This window comes from Anabrus simplex, chromosome 3 (genome assembly GCF_040414725.1).
Source record: "Anabrus simplex isolate iqAnaSimp1 chromosome 3, ASM4041472v1, whole genome shotgun sequence".
In the NCBI taxonomy this organism is placed as follows: Eukaryota; Metazoa; Arthropoda; class Insecta; order Orthoptera; family Tettigoniidae; genus Anabrus; species Anabrus simplex.
Window position 1 is genome coordinate 384,354,534 of NC_090267.1, and position 25,195 is coordinate 384,379,728.

Genomic DNA, 25,195 nt, shown 5'->3' on the forward strand with positions numbered 1-25,195 from the left:
ACGAGGGTAAATGCTGTTCAGATGTGTAAGAAAGCCGTTGCTCAGTATGAGTATGCACTAGCCATGCATCTTGGTAATTGTGTTATTTACCAACTGATGAGCCCAACTTAGCACACTAGGGCAAAACACTGGCAACCAGGAATGAGTTAGCTGAAAAATTTATAATGTCCAATAACGGACCAACTATATTGGTATTATAAATTTACTCATTCGGGACAAATATTTCAGGTTCCCTATGGGAATCAACATCTGTATCATCTGATGGCCAGGCAGGCATCAATTTTTGAAAATGAGACAAAGTCTCTCATAGTGCATTGGCACTGCCGGTGGCTCCAAGTAGCCTACGCAGTGGGCTCGCCAGGCTTTATGCCTCTATCTACTCTGAGCTACGCAGAAGCTGCCCGGAACCCGGCACTACCAAACCAAGTAAGACTTCGGAGTGGAACTGGTACGGGTACAGGAATACCAACTCAATTCTACATAATTAAATTAAAACACTTGGACCCCGATAAAAACCAGCCAAAGGCCATCCACTCCATAATAACAAGATATCTACCAAACGTGCAGAAAGAGTACAACCTGGAAATACAAAGAAGTAAAGAATGCCACAACATCAAGACTTCCAGGCCATTCTATTCCATACTGGTCAACTCTATCGGACTAGCACACTTCGGTAAGCACGCCATAGCTCAAAATATGGGCGTACAACCTAGGCGCAATACACCACCTACGCGCCCAGTGCCCACATTATCAGTTGTGGCCTACGGTGTTAATCGTAGCTGTTCAGAGGACGAGGTTGCAGCCCAACTACAACAACAAGGGCTGAAAATCTTTAAAACTATATGCATCAGGAACGACAGAGGACCAACCTCACTAATTCGAATCCTGTCACATGACACCTCAACCCTGGACCAGCTGCTATGAGATGGCGCCCTCATCTATGCCAAACGTCACCGTGTGGAGCTGTCAAGATCGTCCCCACCACAATGTAGATGCTGTGAATGCTGCCAAGGATACGACCATCCACCCAACCAGCCGTGCTTCCGAGTTCAAGTGTGCGCCATCTGCAGTGGTAATCACTCATCAGCAAACTGCACTAATAAGGCTTCACCGAAGTGCAGTACATGTCAAGAAAACCACCGAACTTTTTCCGCTAAATGTAGGGGTAAACCTAAACCCATCCCATCCCAACCCGAAACCATCCTTCCCATAACACCCATTGATCTACCCACCCCAACTTTTACCTCCACTCTCCCTCTCCCCTCCACAGAGAACATCCTTAGATTCATCACCCTAGTCCTACAAAATGTACTACCATTCCAACGTGCCCATGTACTCGATTAGATTCAATGGCGATTCGGTTGGTATTCCAGACTCATCTGGATGCCACGCATTCAGGAACTAAAATGCACTGCACAATCTTTCCACTAAACCCATCTCCGCTACTCTAAAAAGTGAAAGTCTCCTATGGTAATATATGCTCATTAAGAACTAACCGACCGCTCATTGAATTACAGATCGGCCAACACAACCCGGATGTCATAATTTTTAATGAAACATTTTTAACTAAAAAACAAAAACCACAAATCAAAAGGAGGGGTAGCAGTCAGTGTACACAAATGATTTCCATCAAAAATACACTACCACCAATTACAAGAATACCAAACACAAAACTTAATAATGGAGGTAACTATTGGCAATCAAAACTTTGCAATAGCTACCATATACACTTCTCCAGGATCACCCCCACCTAAAGAATTTGTAGAATATATTAACCAAAATTTTTCAACCTACTTAATTATGGCAGACTTTAACGTCACATCATACGATAGAGCTCAAAAAAGAACTTATGAACAAATTCTACATGACATCCGGGGCGTGGACATCCCTTTCCCTTCTCTCACACGACCTATATCCAATAACACCCCTGACATAATCCTCTCACCAACACTAGCAAACAATAGTGATATACTCATGCTACCATCTATCGGAAGTGACCTCATACCATGCTTACTAAGCCTACCAAACCTACGAACCAACCCATTCCAACACAACCAACGACCCTCACCAGTACGACAATATAACCACACTGACTGGTCAGCCTACAGACAAACTATCACAAACATGATCCACAATATTACAACACCGACAAACCAAGAAGAATTAGACAACACAATAAAACAACTTGAAACAGCCTTAACCAGTGCAGACCATCTACACATACCCCGCGATACTTCACACCCTTCAAAACCACCACTCCCACCTAGAGCCCTTCAACTACTACAATACTCATATGACTGTACAAAGCCTACCTTCGAACACGAGACCCCAATACTCTTCGGGAACACAGAACAACACTATGACACGCACGCTCATTTATTAAAGCCATAAAGTGAAAAGCCTGGAACAACACTTGCACTGAACTATCTAATACAACCGATGCACGTAAATACTGGACTAAATTGAAACAACTCACACAAACTAAAAGATAATTTCCTCACTAGCTTATAATACACAACAACACCGCACCAAACAATCCAAAAGCGAAAGCTGATCTCTTCGCAGATCACTACAGACAAGTCTTTCACCTTCTACTGACCCTAATTTCTACCATCCAGATCATGAAATTATAACTGAATACACAGACGTTACTAAAGCACCACTACACACCACGTTCGACCCCCCCCACCTATAGAACAACAACTCCCTCTAAACACACCAATCACAGTACAAGACATACCCAAGCTTTTAAAATACAAAAAGAACACTGCTCCTGGCCTTGACCAAATTACGTACAGACACATCAAAGAAGCACCACTCCTTTTTCTTCAAATACTATGCAATATATACAATATTATAATCCAAACAGGTTCCTTTCCACCCCACTGGGGACATGCAAAAATCTTACTATTTTTAAAGCCTAACAAACTACCTTCACAGATAACTTCATATCGTCCAGTAAGCCTGTTACCAGTACTAAGTCAAATATTAGAAATCATCGTAGCCCGTAGAATCTATTCCTTCTTAAATTCCCTCCAACTAATTCCACAATCACAAGCTGGTTTCTGCCCACACCACTCTACACAAGATCACCTCTTCCATATATCAGCATCCCTCAGAACATATCTTCCACCTAAGAAACAAGCCGCATTAATCAGTCTAGACGTAGAAAAGGCATTCGATAAAGTATGGATCTCAGGACTCATTTTTAAACTGCGACATCTACCACTACCTATCACAATCATCCGTTTCCTAGCTAACTTACTCAACCGACATAGTGCTCAAATAACCATCCACAACACCCTATCATATAAATTTCCCTTATTAGCTGGAGTACCACAAGGCAGCCCTCTGAGCCCCCTATTATACGTCCTATTTTGTATAGATATCCGCCAACCCTCAACCCTACTTAAACTATATCAATTTGCAGATGACATGGCAATCCTCGCCCTTGGAACTAACAACTGCTCCCTCCAATCACGCATACAACCCTACCTCCACCAACTCGAACAATGGCTAAATCTTTGGCAAATCAAAATTAAACAAAACCCAATTTATAGTTTTTAGAAATGGCAACTGCAGATACCGACCCACTAATAAAATCCACCTCACACTTAATAATCAACCGCTTACTTACAGAGACCTCAACCCTTAAATACCTTGGTATCACATTTCAAAACAATCTAAAATGGAATGTACACTTTAACAATATTTATAAAAAGGCATACAGCAGGTTTAACCTCTTACACTGGTTGAAAGGTCAAACCTGGGGACTAAAAGCCACTCAAATAATAAACACATATAAAGTCTTTGTTTGACCTATTATTACCTATGCCTCCCTAACTTGGATCACAGCCCACCCCATCCACTACTTAGACATTCTAAAATTAGACCGACACGCCATTCGACTTGCGTACAGCCTCAAACCTAAAACGAGAATAGAGACAATTCATGATTTATACACATTCCCTACAATCCGCTCCTACCTCCATTCTCTCAGATTGCAATACCTTAGAACTGCTAATTCCCGCAACCTCCTACAACCTATTGAAGCCATCAACCTATCCCCGCTAGCTCAATCCATCCTGAACCAACAGCCAACACCCGCTACCACCTACCTATTCCGAACCCCAGCCACTGCCCAAAATTAACCATCGATTAAAAATGACAATAAACCACTGCAGATGGTGCAAAAGTAGGGCAAAGGCTCAAACACAGTACTGACTTGAAGGCGATACCACCGCCATCAACTAAAGTGCAAACACACCAATTAATCCAAACACTCTGACACACAATACACAAAATGTTCAAAATTATATTCCTATACACAAACACACAAACAGCACACTACACGAAGATAAATGTAACAGCTATACAAAACGCTACTATAATAATTGTAATATATCACAACCGCAAGTAAAAGAACTCAAAAACTGAAAATGAAATATTAATATCACAGTGAATCTGATTGAAATAATATGTCAAAATGTAACAAATACACAAAACAAAGATCGAAAAATTAAAAAAAAAAAATCAAGAGAGGACTCACAATGGAAAGTGCAATGTTATAAAGTTAAATGTGAAATTGTAATATGAATAATGATTTAATCCACAATGAGCAAAAACTCTAAAGAAGAAAAATGAATACATATAATGTAATATAAATATTGTAAAAATTGTAACTATAAAGATTCAATAAACGGGGGATAGCAGGGTAAAAGCCAAGTGGGTGCGGTGCGGGACTCACACTGGGTGACGCCTTGTTGTGACAATCCACACACCAGTATACATTTCAACACCAACAACATAAAAATACGTGTGCCATAGCACACCTATAATAAATAATGGAACACCCAAAAAAACACCGGCCAAAGAGTCCCTAGTTGGACTGGTGGCCTGCTCCCAAACAGGGAGAATGAAATAACTATAAGCAACAGCAGCAGTCTCCACAGTATACACTAGCCATGCATCTTGGTAGGTGTGCTATTTACCAACTGATGAGCCCAAATTAGCACGCTGGGATGAAACGCTGGCAACCAGGAATGAGTTAGCTGGAAAATTTATAATGTCCAATAACGGACCAACTATATTGGTATTATAAATTTACTCATTCAGGGCAAATATTTCAGGTTCCCTATGGGAATCAACATCTGTATCAGAAACATTCATGTTCATGTTTAATACCAGTAGGTTTTCCACAATAACTCATGTTGAATTTCTTGCACTGTCTTCTAATCGTACACTGTTCTTATTTAAAATAATAACTGAGGGATTTTTGGTACACTCATTTGTAGGAGATTTTATTACTGTACACTTGTTCACTATATTTACTGTACTTGTATCATATTGCTCATTCACAACAATCAGTCGCATTATCGTCTTGCATTCTCTTTACAAATTTGTTTAATGCGCCTTCCTGCCATGATGTTTCTTTCTTCACCTTCTTACACTCCCTCTTTTGAGAACCTGTAAGTATTTTATGTTACGTTATGATAAATGGTGGGGACAAAGTATGGACTTACCGACGACTAACACACATTCAACAAACATGCTAAGCAGACAGGAACAGGAACTACTAGGACCAGAAATTTGTGATCAATAGATATTGACAATTGAAATAGAATTACAGTCGTGTGTGACTCTTTTGTGATTTAAGTGATCAAAAACATTGATAATTTAACTGGAGGATAAAAGATATTGTAAAGGAAGACTGTTACAGTGGGGAATTCAACCTGCTTTTACTAAAAGCGCTTTTACTGGAGGCCCTTAAACCAGCGCTGCTTCCAGTGGATGTGGGACCCAGCTGTTATAAACTTCTTGATAGCTTAATCTTGTGATTATTTCCTCCACTGTACTTTGTCCTACTGCAAGTTTTGTTGCAGTTGTACCCGCAGTGACACGTTTATCTTTAATGATATTGTCTGCTCTTCTGTGTTGCATTCAGTGTAGTCAGTTCAAGGTCAAACCCTGCGAGGTGATGTTAGATGATCATCATTCCACCTCATCTCGTAACATTGCTAGCATCCATGCACTTACCTCCCTTGCACGCTGAATGCTGTGATTAATTTCAGCAGCAGGAATTTCCTATTTAACTTGAAAGTTCAATGACAACACATTGCTGAAACAAAACATCATTGTCAGCCAATGTGTATTCCTATGTGTACACAATAAAAGTTAATGATGTCACGATCTGTAAAGTCTGTAGATTGCAGTGATGCACTTGATTATACTGTATTGATGAATTCTGATTTTAAAAAAAAATGCTGCTCATTAATTGCAGTATAGTCTTCGTAGATAGGGCTAGATGTATGATTTCATGTAAGAGATCGAGTCAAGTAGAAAGTGTGTATGAAAAGTTTTGATGCATTTCATGTGTGATTTACAGAGGAGTGGGGTAAAGGAATGCCCATTACTGACCTGATTATACTCTATTCTAACACTTTCCACCCTGGACCACACGATTGTGCAGGTTGGGTTTTTATTTTATTAAAATAAAACGAGCCCGTTTCCCTGCGTCACACCAGACTGCAATGATCGTGCGGGTTCCACGCTTCATATATTGCAGTTGTTTTTATTTCACTAGTCGGCCACAAGGAGGCAGCATATGTGTTTAAACTTTTGTAAACAAAATATGCCATATGGCCTCAAGGTAACTTGTCCATTTTAGGCCTATTATCTTTTACATATTGATTTTGTTGTGAATCATTTTAAAACATCCTAGAATCATCATAGAAGATATACATATCCTTAACAATGCTACCTTTTGAAACTAGCACGGTGTTGCGGGTTAGGGTTTAATTTGAGTTAATGGCGTGTTTCTAACTCAAAAATGATCATTAGTATACTTATGTGCATACAAAATACATGTATTTATATGAATTTTAGGGATATAAGATGAAGAAATAGCAAGGTTAACGTATGCATCTGATTATGAGGACTTATTCAGTGAAGATGGTGATGATGAGTGGGTACCGGAGCCTATATCTTCACATGTAGGCAATGATTTTGATGATTCTCATCATGGTGACGATATTGTTGAAGAGGAAGAACACACAGGAGCTAATGATTCTGCAGATAATAATTCCCCTACTACAACTAATCATTTACCTGCACCTCAATCACCGAGTCCCCAACAGACATCAAACCGAAGACTACTTTTCAAAGAATATTCTATTTATATAAGTCCTATATTGATATTTTATAACTTATTTTACTTCATATATTTGATTTACTGTAAATAAAATCATTCAATTACAGAATCCCTTGATTTTGTTGTGAATCATTTTAAAACATCCTAGAATCATCATAGAAGATATACATATCCTTAACAATGCTACCTTTTGAACCTAGCAGTTATAATAAACTGTTAGTCTGAAACTAGCACGGTGTTGCGGGTTAGGGCTTAATTTGAGTTAATGGTGTGTTTCTAACCTCAAAAATGATCATTAGTATTCTGGGAATTTTTTTTCTAATTAAGCATTAGTATACTTATGTGAATACAAAATACATGTATTTATATGAATTTTAGGGATATCAGATGAAGAAATAGCGAGGTTACCGTATGCATCTGATTATGAGTGAAGATGGTGATGATGAGTGGGTACCTGAACCTATATCTTCACATGTAGGCAATGATTTTGATGATTTTCATCATGGTGACGATATTGGTGAAGGGGAAGAACACACAGGAGCTAATGATTCTGCGCATAATAATTCCCCTACTACAACTAATCATTTACCTGCACCTCATTCACCGAGTCCTCAACCGGCATCAAACCGAAGACTACTTTTCAAAGAATATTCTATTTATATAAGTCCTATATTGATATTTTATAACTTATTTTACTTCATATATTTGATTCACTGTAAATAAAATCATCCAATTACAGAATCCCATATGCTCAACATGTGTCATTCAGCAAAGAAGTATGCTCAAATAAACCCTAACTAGCATGATCATGCGGGTGGTTTTCCACGAGAATGGCGAAGAAAATATTTTTTAAAACTATTTTTCCTGAAATCTAGGCTCAAAATTATGTACATTGAAATAAGAAAAAATTCAAATTTCAAAGAAAATATCTCAGGATGGAAAGGGCTAAGAACTACTTTAAAAGATTCAATAGATGTCCTTCAGAAACCATACATATGGTCTGTAATATTCTCTTTACTGCCATCTTTTCCACTGTTATATCTATGGATAAATATGTAGTATTTTTCATTGATTAATTATCATAGTAAAGCAATTTTGCATGTACAGTATGTCATAGTTCTTGTCCTTCCTTCTAGGACGAAATTTGAAAGAAATTGTCATATCTTTCGAAGAATTGTTTAAATTCTTCCTATATTATTCTGCTAGTACTTTTAAAATTTAAAATATTTGTTTTAGGGTGCTATCTGTGACTTCTGTGAGGCATGGATTTGTCATGGGCGAAAGTGTCTCCAAACTCATGCATGCACTTGCCCATTGCAAGATGCTATCTGTGTTGAATGTGAACGATGTGTATGGGACCATGGAGGGCGAATGTTCCGGTGCTCCTTCTGTTCTAGTTTCTTGTGTGAAGATGACCAATTTGAACACCAGGCTTCATGCCAAGTTTTAGAATCAGAAAATTTCAAGTGTAAGTTGTATACAGTTATTTGTTGTTATGCATGATATTGGAAATAGTGAGTGTTGTACTGCTCAATCTACAGTCGTAGTACAGTATTAAAGCATTGGAAATATGTAAGTTGTGTGTCAGTATATGATGTTGTATTTACAATGTTAAGCTAGTAGAGAGTCACTGTACCGCCCAGTCTACTGTAAGTCGTAGTGTTAAGGCATTGGAAATATTTAAGCTGTGGTTAAATTTATATCTGATTGCCATGTAACTATTACAGTATTGTGGCATACTACTTGTTACGGAATATGATGTAAATTTTGGGTTAATTTCTAAGTCTTTCCTTGTAATTACATTATTAATTTCATTGCAATTATTTTTTAATTGTTATGTTAAACTACTTGTACGTTGCTTTTTATTGTTGTTTTTTCTTTCTGGTTTTATTTTATCGTGAAATTCTTTGTATCGATATACAGTCGAACCTCTTTCCTGCGGACACCATCGGTTTTATGACAAAATGCCCGTTATGGCAGGTTGTAAAAATTAATCAAACATTTTAAAGACAAAGAACATCTGCCATAAATATAAACATACATCTTTATTTTGATTCTAAATCATTTCTAACTAAATATTTGCCAGGGAGATATTAGAAGTGATTTTAGAGCTTTTTCAAACATTACAGCTTTGGAATGTAATCGTTTAGCTGTGTGTAAATTTAGCACATCATGTAGCTGTGAGCTTGCATTCGGGAGATGGTGGGTTTGAATCCCACCATCGGCAACCCTGAAGATAGTTTTCCATGGTTTCCCATTTCCTCACCAGGCAAATGATGGGGCTGTACCTTAATTGAGGCCACAGCCACTACCTTTCCAATCCTAGTATTTTCCCCAACCTTGGATCGCCGAAAACCTTCGATGTGTTAGTATGATGTCAGACCACTAGAAAAAACAGTTCCATTTTCCTTTACTGTAATATTCCAAAAAAGGTAAAGAAAAGTCTGTTAAATGGTTCCACTGTGTTTTCCTCACACTCGCAATCCAGCATGACACAACTTCTTCATCTGTTTAAGAATCTCAACTTTCAGATTATTTGCGGTTTCTTCTGCTTTTTCTTGTAACATTGGCCTGCTTACTCACAGTTTTTTTTTTTTTGCTTGATCACACTTGAGTCACTCATATGCCACAACGTTCACTTTTGCGAAAATTGATTCCTGCTTTCTTTTTCATTCCTTGATTCCTATTTTCCTCCCACTCACAGTTTCATATTTATTCTTCACAGTTGTGTTTATTTGAGATTTCCTGCATTTCAATTTTTTCAGAGAGCTTTCTCGCGAAAGTCCTTTTGCACTTTCTGTTATTACATTTTTCTTGTCTTGAGATCTCTCTATACTTGTCCCTTCTTAATCATGTTTACTGGGCGATTGAAATGCTACACCGTATTTCTGTCTCAACAATTAGTGCATACAAGTCTGTTCCTTGTCAAGTTTAACTGAATTACCTGACCTCGACCTTATCAGTAACAGTCTTAAGTTATGAGTAGAATGATGCAAGCTAGGTTCGAAAATCACTGGCAACATTCCTAGGTAACTAGAGTTCTCAGAATATAGCAGGTATCCAAAAAAGTTTGTGCCATATTTTTCAATGAGAAATAAATTAAATGGTGTATGGCTTTTAGTGCCGTGATGTGTCGAAGGACTATGGCTCGCCAGGTGCAGGTCTTTTGATTTGACTCCCGTAGGCGACCTGCGTGCTGTGATGAGGATGAAATGATGATGAAGATGACACATACACCCAGTCCCCGTGCCAGGGGAATTAACCAATTATGGTTAAAATTCCCGACCCTGCCAGGAATCGAACCCGGGACCCCTGTGACCAAAGGCCAGCACGCTAACCATTTAGCCATGGAGCCATGAGAAATAATGACTCTTTAATTTCCTGCAAATGAATTTTATTCAGCAAAATAATCTCCTTCAGCTTCAGTTACATGTTCCCAACAAGATACAAGCTTATAAATCCTGCGTTTATAAAAGTTCTTGCCTTTAGAAGCAAAAATTTGTCCTATGGCCTGCGTGACAACTTGGTTTCGGAACTGTTGCTCACGGCCAAAAACAGGCGATAGTCAGATGGAGCGATGTCCGGGAAGTAATACCAGCGTTGGTCCACCAAACACAAAGCAGTACCTTCTGTTGATGAATGTTCTATTTGGGGGCAAATGCAACAGAACCAGGAGACGCCCAATGATGTTTTCCTTTGCAGTTACTGTATAACACCCATTTCTTGTCACATGTCAGTATCTGGTCCAGGAATGGGACTTTCTTGTGGCATGACATCAATGAAGAACAAATGGTGAGCGCCACTGGAGTTCGGTTTCCTCGGTGAAAACATGAGGAACCCAATTACTAAGCTTCCAGGTCTTCCCAGAGTTGTACAGATGCAGTTGTACGGTTTCCTCAGGCACTCTAAACACTTGTGCAAGTTCCTTGCACGTTTGATGTGAATCACGCTCATTGTTCTTCTTCAGCAGGGCTTCGTCGATAGTGGTGGACATTCAGCTTGAGGCTTGTCCTGGAGGCTCTCATCTCCTGATGCAAATCAAGTGAACCACTTTTACGCTGTGCACTCACTCGCTGATGCCTCTACAAACGCGGACCATATCTTTCGAGCGGCTTCTGTAGCATTCCTGCCCAATTTGAACTCGTAAAGTAAACACGGCCGTAAAACATCCTTTGACCCTGACATGTTGTTCACTTTAGGATTGTATTCCTATAGAACTGCTTTTGACACGACTGACATGCTTCACAACTCTGCACTGACTGACAGGTTGATGGAAATGTCAACATGTGATGTCATCCACACAGGGTTGCTGACACCTGCCATTTGAATTTCACTTTTCGTCCTAGCAGCGCAGACAGTTTTGGATACCTGGTACACTAATTAGAATGCAAGACAATCATAAAACAAAGTTTGGCAAGAGCCCTGTACAGAAGAATTAACTTCACAGTTTTTACAACATTCATATATAAATTTTTTCTCCCTTTTCCTTAGACTCAAAATAGTACTAACATTTGAAAGGAATTCTTGTATGTTTGCCGAATGGTATTAAAAGAAAGTATGGCAAACTGGTGTAAAGAAAGTGTTGGAGCATGTAAAGTGTCTGCTTAAGACAAGTAGCAAGACTAATGGCGATGCCTGCTGTCTGGAATTTTAGGTGTTCGCTTAAATGAGGGCAGGTTCGATTGTAATTTCTTGTAATATTTGATTTTCATAGAATTGTTTGTTGTATTTTTTTGTTGTGTAATTTATGATTTATTAGAACCTTTGGGTGTTAAGAAATTACAGTATCTTACAAATATAGGCTGTAATTAGTAATTACAGAACTCCAATTAATAAAAAGATTTTACATAATTATGATTTCAGCTCTTTGGTGACTGTGGGTCTAAAGGTCTATCGGGGTACATTTTATGTATATAGATAGCTTTATTTCCCCAGACAATTTCAACAAAATACAAGCAACTTCCCAATTCTTCCATTCCATTCGTTAAATGCTTTGGAATGAAACTATTTCCACTGCCTTCTGTGATGTAAAACATACCTGGAACCAATTTTGACTGGAAGTAGTCTTCATGCAACCAAAATTATTCATAAATTGGAAATAACAGACATGAAAGTAGTAAGAATGATTTCTGTTACAAACATATGGGAACTATGGCAGGAGGGCACTCTCAAAGGGGAGATAAAGGAATGAAATTGTGCATATGAACTGGTTTCTCTGGTGGAGTCATGTGAGATGAATGGAGGAGGATAGGTTACTTAGTATAATAATGGACTCTGTTTGGGAGGGTAAGTGGAGCAGAGGAAGACCAAGGGGATAAATGTCAGGTTCGTTTCTTAATGATATGGAACTAAACAAGACCACAGAACTAGTTGCAAACAGAGGATTGTAGAGGCACATAGTTAATTCACAGAGGCTTAGTGTTTTGTTCTGTTTGTTCTGCAATTTACCTGAACACTTGTTACCTAACCTTTGAGGTATTATTTATTTATCATATTATGGATGTGTTTACAAGTAATAAAAATCATTTTCTCCGTATTGAAAGAATCTTAATTTATAATAATATAAGAAATTTATTTTAACTCAACCTATTCAATACAGTGCAAGATGTTAACATATTAGTTAAACATCGTTAAAAATAATATCAAATTTCCAACTAGACGTCTGGTATAATTTTGATGTATTTGATATGACTGACGATGCCCCACAGAAGGGGCAAAACATGTCTTGACTATTTTTAATGATGTTTAACTAGTATGTTAACATCTTGTACTGTATTGAATAGGTTGAGTTAAAATAAATTTCTTATATTATTATAAAATTTGATGGATGTGTGTACGTATATCTATAGTTTTAGGGTTAATGTGTGTAGTCACAAGTTCGTACAGTACTACAACTCTAGGTCTAGTTTTTTAACCCAATCACCTTTGAGGTACATTATATTTGGATTGTACTAATTTTCTTATTGTTTATTTTAGGCCAATCATGTAATAAACTGGGTCAGTATTCATGTTTACGATGTAAGGCTTGTTATTGTGAGGATCATGTGCGACGAAAAGGCTTCAAATATGAGAAAAATAAGCCCATTCCTTGTCCAAAATGCAGTTATGAGACCTCATTTACAAAGGATCTCAGTATGTCAAGTAAGTTTTCATTTAGTGTAGAATTTTTATACATATTGTACATTAATCTACAAGAACAGAGTATGGTAAATTAACCTCCTTTAAGCTGATTCTTAAGTCTTAAATTGTTGTGTTGTTTGTGTCATCAGTCCATAGAACCGGATTGATGCAGCTTCCATGCCACCCTAAAATCTTTCTTCAGCTTATCCCAGCTATTTCTGGAATCACTGGAGCTACCGAGGCTCATTCTGGTTTTGGCCAGGGTTTTAAGGCCACCCATCCTGACGCCACATGATTTTTGAGATGAAAATCTCAACCCAGGATTGACTGGGATTTGGACCTTGGCCTTCCGAATGTGAAGCAAGCAGCTAATCCACTGAGCTAATTGTTCTCCCCTCTCCATGCCACCTTATACTATGCTAACCTTTTCATTTCTGATAACTACAATATTGTACATCTACTCTAATCTTTTTATCATATGCATTCTGTGGTCTATCCTTATCATTCTTTCTGCCTATATGTCCCTCAAAAACTAACTAAAATGTCTTGGGTGTCTTCGGAGATGTTTTATCATTCTATCTCTTCTTATGGTCAAATTTGATAAAAAATCTTCTTCTTCTTCTTCTTCTTCTTCTTTCAATCCTCTAAGATCAGATGTAAAGTCAAGATTGCTTCATGTGTTCCTATGTTTCTTTTGAAGCCAATAAAAATCAGGTGGCACTTCTCTTGTATCATACAACTTACACACTAAATGGAATAACCTTGCCTTGCTGGTTTCTCCTAATTCTGAGGGTATATCATCTATTCCAGGTGCCTTGTCCCAATTCAGGTCCTGTAACTTCAGTGGCATGTTTTTCTAAAAAATTTTAATACAGATAATCTTCATGGGCTTGCTCTTTATTCCATAAATTAATTTTATGATTTCTGCATTTTGCTACTAAAGGAAACTTTGTTCTCATTTCTCTTAGAACTTAATTTTTTGAGTTGTGCCACTAATGTAGCCCATGAGCGATATGTTACAATGTTATAGGTGTTATAATTAGCGTTTGACAGGCTGAAAAGCTTTAAGGTTACATTAACTGAGTTGACACTGAAAAGTATGGCTTCCTTCTTAATAAATTTGTTATGAAGACTGTATAATCTGAGGATTTTTAAAAGTGTTCTATGGATACTATCATATTATGGTTTTTTGAAATCAATGAATGAGATAAAGAGTTGTTTATTTCTGCACTTGTAATATTCCATTATTAGTTTCAGGCTGAGAATTTGGTCTGGGCATCTTCTGTTTAGACAGAATCCTCCTTGGTATTCTCCAAGTTGTGGTTGCAATGTTTTTTATCCTGTTGTAAAATATGCAAGCAAATTTTTCATATGTGCAGTCCAGAAGAGTTATTCCTCTGTAATTACCTGGGTTGGTTTTATCTCCTTTTAACAATAATGGATGGATTATTCCTTTGGTCCAGTGGTCCGGAATTTTCCCTGCGATCCACATTTTTACTAGATGTCGATGGAGATTTATGATCGCAGGTTTTCCAGCAATTTTCCAGATTTCGCATGCCTTGTCATTTTTTAGTTCCTTAATTGCGAGTTCTACTTCGTTAATGGTTGAAGAATCTATGAGATCTGGGCGGAGTTAAAATGGGTTTACTGAAACTTTGTGACGTACCCACTCGGCCCACAGATGTTTGACAAAATTATAACGTAGCGAGTCACTTTAATATTAAAATAAATAAATTATATCTCATTGTTTCTCCATAAACAATATCCCATGGGCGCCAGCCTTCAAGCTTATGGCTTGAAAACAAAAGTTGATAATTAATAATAATAATAATAAAAATATGTAATAAGGCTCAAAAAACTCCCACAAATCATTAAGTACACTAACTTGGAATTTAAGGATCATTAATAATAATTCCAGAACATACAAATTAAAACAGCTATTTATTAGGATGAAAAACGTGATGTAACGGTGTATTAACGAAATCTGAACTTACGGAAGCAAAAGAAAAATTGAATTAAATTAACTCTAAGAAAACGAACTGTTGCGCGAAGACTTGCAGTAACTTATGCCATAAGCTCAGCATATGTAGACTCTGTTGTCTTGAAGCTGATGATGGGTGGATCTCTTGTACCGACTGCCTCATCTGTTGTTGGATTCCAGTCCTACTTATGCTTTTCCTGCCTTTAACACTTCCTACTTTACTCCTTACATAAAGTCGTAATGAATCCTAATTTTAAATGCAAAACCACCATGGGTTAAGTTCATGGAGAGAATACACTTGTATTCTTCCGTATTACGGAACAGTAGCGTAGCTAAATTCATAATAAAAGCTCTCCTTCCCTATACTAGTCAAAACCGGTCTCCCGTTGACTACCTCTCGTCATTGAAATAACAAGTCCCAATGAGAGTAACTTTTGAGTAGTATCCTACGGTACTACTCAGATGCGAAGTGAACTAAGTTAAAATCTTCTCCGATGTGCAGACGTAGAATCGTAGTAAGAGTGTCTTCCAAGAGTGAGAATCAGAATGTCCGAATACGAGTAACAACCTGCTTACGAGTAAGAATAAGACTGCCCCCCCCAGCTCTTGTCTTCGAAGTATATCGGTTCAAAAGTCTCCTTCCATCAGCCATATCACATGGTCCAGTAAGATTCGAGGTCTCATCCCTTCTCCTATGTATTGCTGTGAATCCATCACGTTGCTTCATTACGTTCATTCACATAGGCTGAACTTTCCCGCTGAAATAAAGCGTCAGGTAGCGAAGTTCGAAAAGTGGGCATTTATAATGTATCAACTGTCTTTTCATGAGGTGGAGTGGGTAAGATTTCTCGTAACCTTGATGACGTACTTTTCCTGGAAATGGGCTGAAATTAGCCTGCTGACTCTGGTCACCACACAACGGCTATTGGAAAATTTACTGCAAGTTATTAATATGAATGATGTTTTAATACTTTACCCAATTATTTGTTCGTTCAGAATACGTTATAGCCGCGATACAAAGAAATGAAATGATGATTGAAATGGATGATAAAAACCCTCTATATATATATATATATACACATATTAATTTAAAAATGACCTATCAGTGATTAAATATATACATCTTATCAATTAATTATATAGTTCAGTAATTGAAAACATGCAGTGATGTCCCAAACATCACAACTTTTCTAGTGGGCCGTTGTAATTTAGAAGTTTTTTGAATGTCCGTGTGAGGATCTCTGCATTTTCTTCATTGCTAATATAATAATAATTTCGTGTGGCTATTTCTAGCCGGGTGCAGCCCTTGTAAGGCAGGCCCTCCGTTGAGGGTGGGCGGCATCTGCCATGTGTAGGTAACTGCGTGTTATTGTGGTGGAGGATAGTGTTATGTGTGGTGTGTGAGTTGCAGGGATGTTGGGGACAGCACAAACACCTGGCCCCTGAGCCATTGGAATTAACCAATTAAGGTTAAAATCCCCGACCCGGCTGGGAATCGAACCCGGGACCCTCTGAACCGAAGGCCAGTACGCTGACCATTCAGCCAACGAGTCGGACATGATGATGATGAAGAATTTGGACGTTTGTTGAACATCTGCCTTGCCTAGTTCCTATTTCTATAAATGAATTCATTATGAAACTAGGCCTAACTCCTGCACTTCCCTTATTTGATTTTGTTTTGATAATTCTGTAGTCGTCTGATGAGTTTAAATGGCTCTTGCTGCCAACATACTTCATGCATACCAACTTTATCCAGCTTTAGTCTATCCTTCCCTTTTCAATTTCTCTAACCTACTATGATTCAAACGTCTTATGTTCCACACTCCAACTTGCAGAATGTCACTATTTATCTTCCTGATTGCTTCCTCTCGTGTAGTCCCCTCCTGGAGATCCGAATGGAGGACTATTTTACCTCTGGGATATTTTTCCTGGGAGGAAGCCATTATCAGGACTTCATTCATACATACATACATACATACATACAGAGAGAGCTGCACCTCATTGGGAGTGACGGCTGTAATTTCCCAATGCACCAGCTGTGTAACAGTATCAACATATCTATGTTAAGTATATTATCACAAGGCCAAATATATTTTATTTTTTTTGCTTTACGTCGCACCGACGCAGATATGTCTTATGGCGACGATGGGATAGGAAAGGCCTAGGAAGTGGAAGGAAGCGGCCATGGTCTTAATTAAGGTACAGCCCCAGCATTTGCCTGGTGTGAAAATGGGAAACCACGGAAAACCATCTCCAGGGCTGCCGACAGTGGGGCTCGAACCCACTATCTCCCGATTACTGGATACTGGCCGCACTTAAGCGACTGTAGCTATCGAGCTCGGTCAAGGCCATATGAGTCAATCATCCAGACTCGTGGTTTTCCTATTTCACACCTACCACGCCCACTTCCTTCCCACTCCTAGCCTTTTTCTATCCCATCATCACCATAAGACCTATCTATGTCAGTGTGAAGTAAAGCCAATTGCAAAAAGAAAAGAAAAAAAGAGAAAGAAATCATCCAGACTGCTGCCCTTGCAAGTCCCAAAATGCTGCCCCCCACCGATGAACAATTTGTTAGTCTGGTTTCTTGATAGATACCCATCCAATATGATTGCACCTACTATGGCTTGGTTACCTGCTTTGTAGGGATGCACAAGCCTCCCTACTGTGGCAAAATTCTCACAGTTCTCAGAAAAGAAGTCTGCAGTTAATTGATAATTTCTTAGCACTTAAATATTCATTTGTTTTCTTAATACACTAATCTCATATTCAAGAGTGCATTATATTACTTCATCCAGGTGCATCCGGGTCTGGGCAGATAGGGTTCCTCTCTATATTAATATACTGCGAGTTTACACCTCGCCTCATCCTTTTCTGTGTGTTCCTTTCCAGGTTATGTTTAATTTTGGTCCTAGCTGTGTCTGCACGTAGCAGTTTGAGTCTTCCTTGGCCTTTCTTTCCTTTCATTGGTAATTTCATAATTTCTTGTGCCATTCGTTGTTCAGTCATTTACCGTATTTATTAGTGTATTAGACCCCTTATTTTTCAACTTTTACAGCCAAAAAAGGTAGGGGGGGTCCAATATGCGATAACCTCAAATTTTGTGCAGTGAACACATGACTTTTAGGCTATAAAAAGCTATAAATTGTACATGTAAACATTCTACACTACTATTCTTTAACAAACTTATGGATGTATTCTGAGTTTTATCGTCTATTTTGGTTGGAAGATAGTATTTCTAAATTTAAAAGACAATAAATGGTGAACACATGACTTTTAGGCCTACATATAAAGTAAATATAGTCAGTTTTAGTTGCCCTATCGTGTCATTTGTTTCATCTCATTAACTCTTCTGATGAGGTTTACGTCAGGAAGGACATTCGGTCGTAAAAACTTGCTACGAAGATACGTCTGACTTCATACTCGACCCCGAAGAGAAAAGGGATCAGGGTATCTTATTATCTTATTGTTCTCTGTTCTCTGATGCTTTTGAATCTCTTAATTCTGTCTTCTTGATAAGATTCTTGACTTCTTTCTATCTGCCGATCTCTAATTTCAATAGCCTTCGACGTTACGGTCCATGTCCAACCATTTGCCTCGCTCATTTAATTTAAATCTTCTTATTTTACACTGCAATTCTGTTCTTTCGAACTGAATATATAGTATTATGCTGTATCTTTCTCTGACAACAGGTATTTTCAGTATCCTTTACTTAAATCTGGCTTATTTCTTTCTGATTATATGCAGCTAATGTCTTCAGTGACCATCCAGTCTCACGGCAATTTAGTTGTGTAATAATATATAATTTTATCTTGTTTCTTTTAAACAATCCACTTGACATTTCAATGTTCTATTCTTACACAGCCTTCGTGATTATGCTCTCTTTCTCCAATTTTGGTCCCCTGTGAACTTTTGAATCATAGTTCGTTTTACATAATTCCGTCTTGCGTGGGCTGTACATCTACTTTGACGCCATTTTATAAGGTGCCAGAAAATGCAATGGAATTTTTCACAACTTTTCTATCTTTATTCTCATTTCTCCATTGTTCTCCACTTTTACCTATATCAGATTTCGCTGTTATTGCTACCATAATATAATATTCATCCTTTTTTTTTTTCCCTGATTAGGTGTCAACTGCATGAGTAATTACAGATACCATTTCTTTGCCTTTACGGGCCATGACAACTGATTGGCATTGTAACTGATTTCTTGCCAAGGTGGTTCGACTCCTAGCCAATGCATTTTAAAAATGAGAAGTCACATCGTGTGGTTCATATTCCATTTAAAACTAGAGGTCCTGTGTTTATAATTACATTATATAGTCGCATAAAAATCCAGCGTGCTTGCTGTCTTTTTCTTCATTTCCTTTTTCATTGATATATCGTATATATGTGAATATTCTGTGCCATAGAATAAACTGCACACCCTAATTTTAGGAGAGAAAATTAAAAAATAAAGGATTTGGTTTTATTTGTGTTTTATTTACAAGAGATGAATCCTCCATAATGGTGTACTCAACTGAAGAAAATATACATTTGTTTTAAGAATTGCGTCATAATCTTCATCTAGGACTCGAGCTACAGTTGAAAAAACTAATTACAATTTTGATCAATTTGTTAATATGCTGTATATTAATAAAATATTAAAGTCAATAATTGAATGCTCCCTTACCTCTGTTCATTTTCATTGCCATCACTAGCAGAAGAATCATATCTGTAGTCACCATCCTCCTGTAGAGTGTCGTCCTCAGTTCTGTCAGGTGAATTCACGATATCACATTTTTTGAAGCATTTCACCAAATTGGTTTTCCTTTGTTGCAACTTCTGCTGCATTTCTTGAGTTGTGTGTGTGCAGAAGCTCTCCAGGATCGACATGCTACATAAATTTAGCAGCACACCTGGGCAACATTCCAAATATTTGTCACCCAGTCAACCACAAGGCCCCTGTCCATCTACCGTTTCGGATTCACTCTCAACATTACATCGGATTCACTCTCAACAGTACACCATTCATTGATACTTTTGGAATATTTATTATTTTAAATATCACGTAAGGTGTAGCTTTCATCCATCGCCGGTTATACTCAGTATGAATGTATACCTTTGTTTTTCGTTGCTGCCAGTTATCATTATGCTGGACTCTCCCTTCCTGTTGACAGTGTTGTCAAGTGCATTTCAAAATTTACCAGTGTTTGATCCACATCACCAATTTGTGGGAGTATGTATGCACGCATATTCTTGTGCATTTTTATTACATAGCATTGAAAATTCACGACCTTTTCTTCGTAATCACCTGGAAGCCATTGAGTAATGCTAGTTCTTCTCCAGAAGCCTAATCCATTGCAATTAAAATATCTTGTTAGCCAGCCTCAGCTAGCTTTGAAGCGCATGACGCGTAGTTCTGTGGCTATAGCTAAAGCTTTCAGTTGGCACATTTTACTTGTAACTGTGTATCCGTATTTTCTCTTATTATTTACATTATCTTACAGCCTTTCTTTAAAGTCGGGATGCTTCACTTTCTGGCTGCAAAAGGCCTGGTGATTACTATTTGTTTCTTGAAGTTGCATTATGTTTTAGCCCCTGTCATGAATACAACTTTCTCTGACATCATACGATAATATCTTCCTGCTGCGCAGTTTCCAGTATTCTAAGTTTTTCTTTAACTTTGAATAAGCGATAACAATAACACGTGGTTCATGCTTCACTTCTAATATGCTATTGACGCCACGCAGACCGAGGCTGGACAACACTGTAGTACAGGGCCTCTCAGGGTGCATGCGCGTGGTGCATGCACTGTTCACGGTGCAAAAGACGACTTGGCTTGGTTGACCAGAGTGCAGACCCCCCACTCCTCGATTTGGAGCAATAGTGCTTACTCTCTCTTTCCTCACGCCTGTCTCGCTCGCTCCGCCTGTCTCCCTCTGCCCCACTTGCGCCGTAGCGCTCCAAATCCGGGCTGACTTGAGCCGAGTATAGGCGAGTTGAGCCGAGCTTAGCCGAGTAGCCCAGAGACGAAGCGTTGATCCGAGCCATGCCGAGCGGCAGCGATGCACAGTGCACGGAGCTCTTGCGCCTCTATCTGCACGCGTGAGATTTTGGGCGTTTGAGAGGCCCTGCTGTAGTATAATGTGATCCATTGTTTCAGGCGAAGCAATTCCAACCTTATTTCAGATAATGCACATCCCCAGTTTTTCTTTACTGAATTCCAGAAAAAAATATTCATGGAGTATTTGTGTATGTACAGTAATTATCTTTTTGGAAGAGAAGGAGTGATTCCAAAATTTATAGTTAACCTTTTAGAAGTTTTAATGTCAACAGTTAAAAATTACAGTATTTATTTCTGAATACAGTATACTCAAAGACTTGTTATAATTTGTATATGATTGTTCACATTTAGTTTGTAAATAAAAATCCCAAATAGATAGCCTTTAGCCAATTGTATTTTTTTTAAAGTATGCTTTTTATCATATTCTTTATTCATATTATTGTTCGTATCAATTGACTGGTTGTTTTTCTTTCAGGTAACACTTGGCTAAGGACAGCTATCTGTTTTTTTTTGTTCTCTGTTTACTATTGTCATTAAGATTTGTCTTTAATTCCAGTTAGCCCTTGAGGAAAGTGGGTTTTTCTCTTCCTCTTTTCCTTTCTGCTCCAAACTACTATTATTATGAACCATACCATTGTGTCCATTTGCTGGTTTTGAAGCCAAATGCCTGATACCTCACTAGTGTTATGTTTACATGGTCTCACTTTCACAGAGTGGATAAGAGAGCCATACTATGTATTTATAAGTTTTAACTCTGTGATTGTATTGTAAAGTATATATTTTTTGTGAAATTAGAAGGACTTATATTTTCCAAGACATGCTGTATTTCCTGAATTCCATTTATTCAAGTTTAATAATAACTTTTAAAAATTGACTTGAAAGCAGTTTCACTGAAGGAAGGCATAATTTTTAACACAAATTTATATATCATTCTAAGGCCCGGTTTCATCAACACATGTTAAATATATACTAACAAGTAGTTAGTTAATACGGAGTTAAAATTTTAACATCTTGCTAGGTTTCTTGCGTTTCATCATACTTTTCTTGTGAAATGTTAACTAATCGACTGTTAACTCTCCCAATATTGCGAACTGGTGCGAATCAAGGAGGCAGTGGTACGAACATGCTGTTTTACAGCGCGCTCCGATGCGCTTTTGTTTGCGTACAGCTGTAAAATATGGCGCGAGAAGTGAAACGGAATCGTAGTTCTAATTTTTCCTCCTTCGAAAAAGAGTTGTTAATTGAATTAGTTAGTAAATGTACATAAGTTATCGAGTGCAAGCACATGGATGGCTTGACGATAAAACAAAAGGGCGAGGCATGGGAGAAAGTCCGCGATGGTTTCAATGGGGTTAACAGATACTTTTTAGCGGGTATCCACTGTCACCTAACCAAATCACTTCGTTAATTGTCCAACTTCAAACTGTGCTCCGATATGGGAGTTATTAAATATTGTATTGTCGTGTGCAGAACCAGACCACCCAGCAAGTATATCCCTGATTAGGAGGTTAGGCTCATTAATCACCTGAACATTAACAGAGAAATATCCCTTCCGATTACGATATATTTCGGCCCAATTGCCTCCAGGTGATTGGATTCTTACATGTGTGTAATCTATTGCACCTAGAACAAACACTAAGAAAACGGCTTATTTCATAGAAGTCGTGGATAATTTGCTGACACTTTTCTACTGAAGGGAATGTAATGTTATATGCCGCCTCCTCATGGATGCTATTGCTGCAGACACTCGTCAAACAACTCTACTAACAGTGGCTTTAGAAATTCCAGCACCGGGCGAGTTGGCCGTGCGCGTAGAGGCGCGCGGCTGTGAGCTTGCATCCGGGAGATAGTAGGTTCGAATCCCACTATCGGCAGCCCTAAAAATGGTTTTCCGTGGTTTCCCATTTTCACACCAGGCAAATGCTGGGGCTGTACCTTAATTAAGGCCACGGCCGCTTCCTTCCAACTCCTAGGCCTTTCCTATCCCATCGTCGCCATAAGACCTATCTGTGTCAGTGCGACGTAAAGCCCCTAGCAAAAAAAAAAAAAAAAAAAAAAAAAAAATTCCAGCATTGTCTCCGACCATTATGTGAAAATAACCAGTAGCAAAAAATCGTAATATTATCAGTACCTGCAACATTGGAGAAAGAGGTTAAGTTTCTCTTCGTAGGATATTCTAACCTCACTCGAATTTCGTCAACAACCTTAGCAACGACTATTTTCGATAACCTGTATCTATGAAGAAATTCCGCATCCGTCAAATTTTCAAAAGTCATTACGTCGCTGAACTCTTCTTCAATCAGGATTGTTTTGTAAAAGATCTAAATAGAGCAATTCCGCATCGAAAGCGAGATTCACAGCAGCCATTTTGGAACAGGTTGCTAAATGCTAATGTTAGCCATTTAACATTGGAAATGGCTGATGTTAACTTTAATACGCAGTTTAACATTTGTTAATGTTAACAGTTGTTGATGAAACACAAATTTTCTTAAATCGTATGTTAAAATGATTTAACACCTTGTTAAGTACTAACATGTGTTGATGAAACCGGGCCTAAATGTGATGTTAATAATATCAATTAGTATATGAAACGATGATTCTTTTTGCTGCACCAGCACTAAACCTTTCATCCCTTGCTTTCACTTTCAAGAGTTAGCAGCCCCTTATGTCACTCTTTCTGATTGTTAATTCTCTTTCGATTTAAATTTGCAGTGTACATTTATGAGTCTTACCATTTTGTTTTTTATAGCTCGAAGCCACAAATTTGGGCGTCAGAATCAAGCTAGTAATCAAGATGATGATGATGATGATGAGGATGGTGGGTATTCTGGTGGAGGTTATAATGGTTACTATGGTGAAGCAGGTGCTGGAGGTATGTTAATCTTGAATTGTAATTTATGATAGTTTTTACAGAGTGGTTTGATATTCTGTTGTTCTTGAGTCGGAATTTAATGAATTTATTTCTACAGATTCAGATGAGGAAGATGATGAAGATTATGATGAGGAAGCGGAAGATGATGATTCAGAGGAAGAGGATGATGATGAAGATGATGAAGCAAAAGATGAGGGTGAAAGTTCTAAATAAATATGGTGAATAATTTGATTTCATCCCATGGATGAATTTACATTAACCTGATCATTGTTTCCATCCTTATTTGTATATATAACAGTGTATGTAAAATATGTCCCTCTAGGTAGTCTTTGCTAAATGGATAAAACAGGCACTCCTTAATAAACCTATGATTGCTGAAAATAAACTATATTTTTAAGTAAATTTAGGTATCTTTTCTGTTTTTGAAGGAGCTGAAGAGCATTACATTTTAAACTTCCATTTGGGTTTTAATCGAGCAGGTAGAAATACCTACCATATGCATCTGTCTATTATGTTCTAGGACTCGCATTTTGAAGCAACAAAAATCAGGCCAATATTTATTTTTTAGGGGCTAAAAGCATTGAAAATATATAACAAGAAATATATCTCAATATGAATAATGTGCAGCCCCAGATGTAATTTATCACTAATTGCTGAAGAGTTAAAATACCCAGCAATACACTTGATAATTGAATACACAGCAAAGTTCATCATTAATTTTTGTAAACAGAGAATTCACTTCTCCTTTAGCAGGTTAGCAATCCCTGTTTGCTAACACAGAGGGACCACACAGTTGGTCTGCCACTGCTAAGCAGAGTCCTGGAGGGGTGTGCCAATCCAGCTGATGAGCTCAAATGGCACATCTGGGCGAAACTCTGCAAATGCACACGGCCTGACCACCCAAACACTGGTTTTATTCCCGTGATCGTAAGATCTGCGGCCATGAAAGCCATTTTTGAAATTCATCATTAATTACTCATCATGACTGACTGATTATAATCACTGGACATCGATCTAAATTGGGAA

At 38.0% G+C, this 25,195-nt stretch overlaps 1 protein-coding gene across 1 annotated transcript in view; it reads left to right on the forward strand.

Moving 5' to 3' along the window:
- Noa36 (zinc finger protein 330 homolog Noa36) overlaps positions 1–24,576 on the forward strand; it is a 30,940-nt gene extending 6,364 nt beyond the window's left edge. Inside the window, exons 4-7 of the mRNA XM_067143332.2 lie at positions 8,387–8,618; positions 13,127–13,291; positions 24,047–24,169; positions 24,267–24,576. Of these exons, the coding sequence (XP_066999433.2) occupies positions 8,387–8,618; positions 13,127–13,291; positions 24,047–24,169; positions 24,267–24,382 (636 nt within the window). The 3' untranslated portion in view covers positions 24,383–24,576. The remainder of the gene's footprint in view (positions 1–8,386; positions 8,619–13,126; positions 13,292–24,046; positions 24,170–24,266) is intronic.
- The last annotated feature ends 619 nt before the right edge of the window (positions 24,577–25,195 follow it).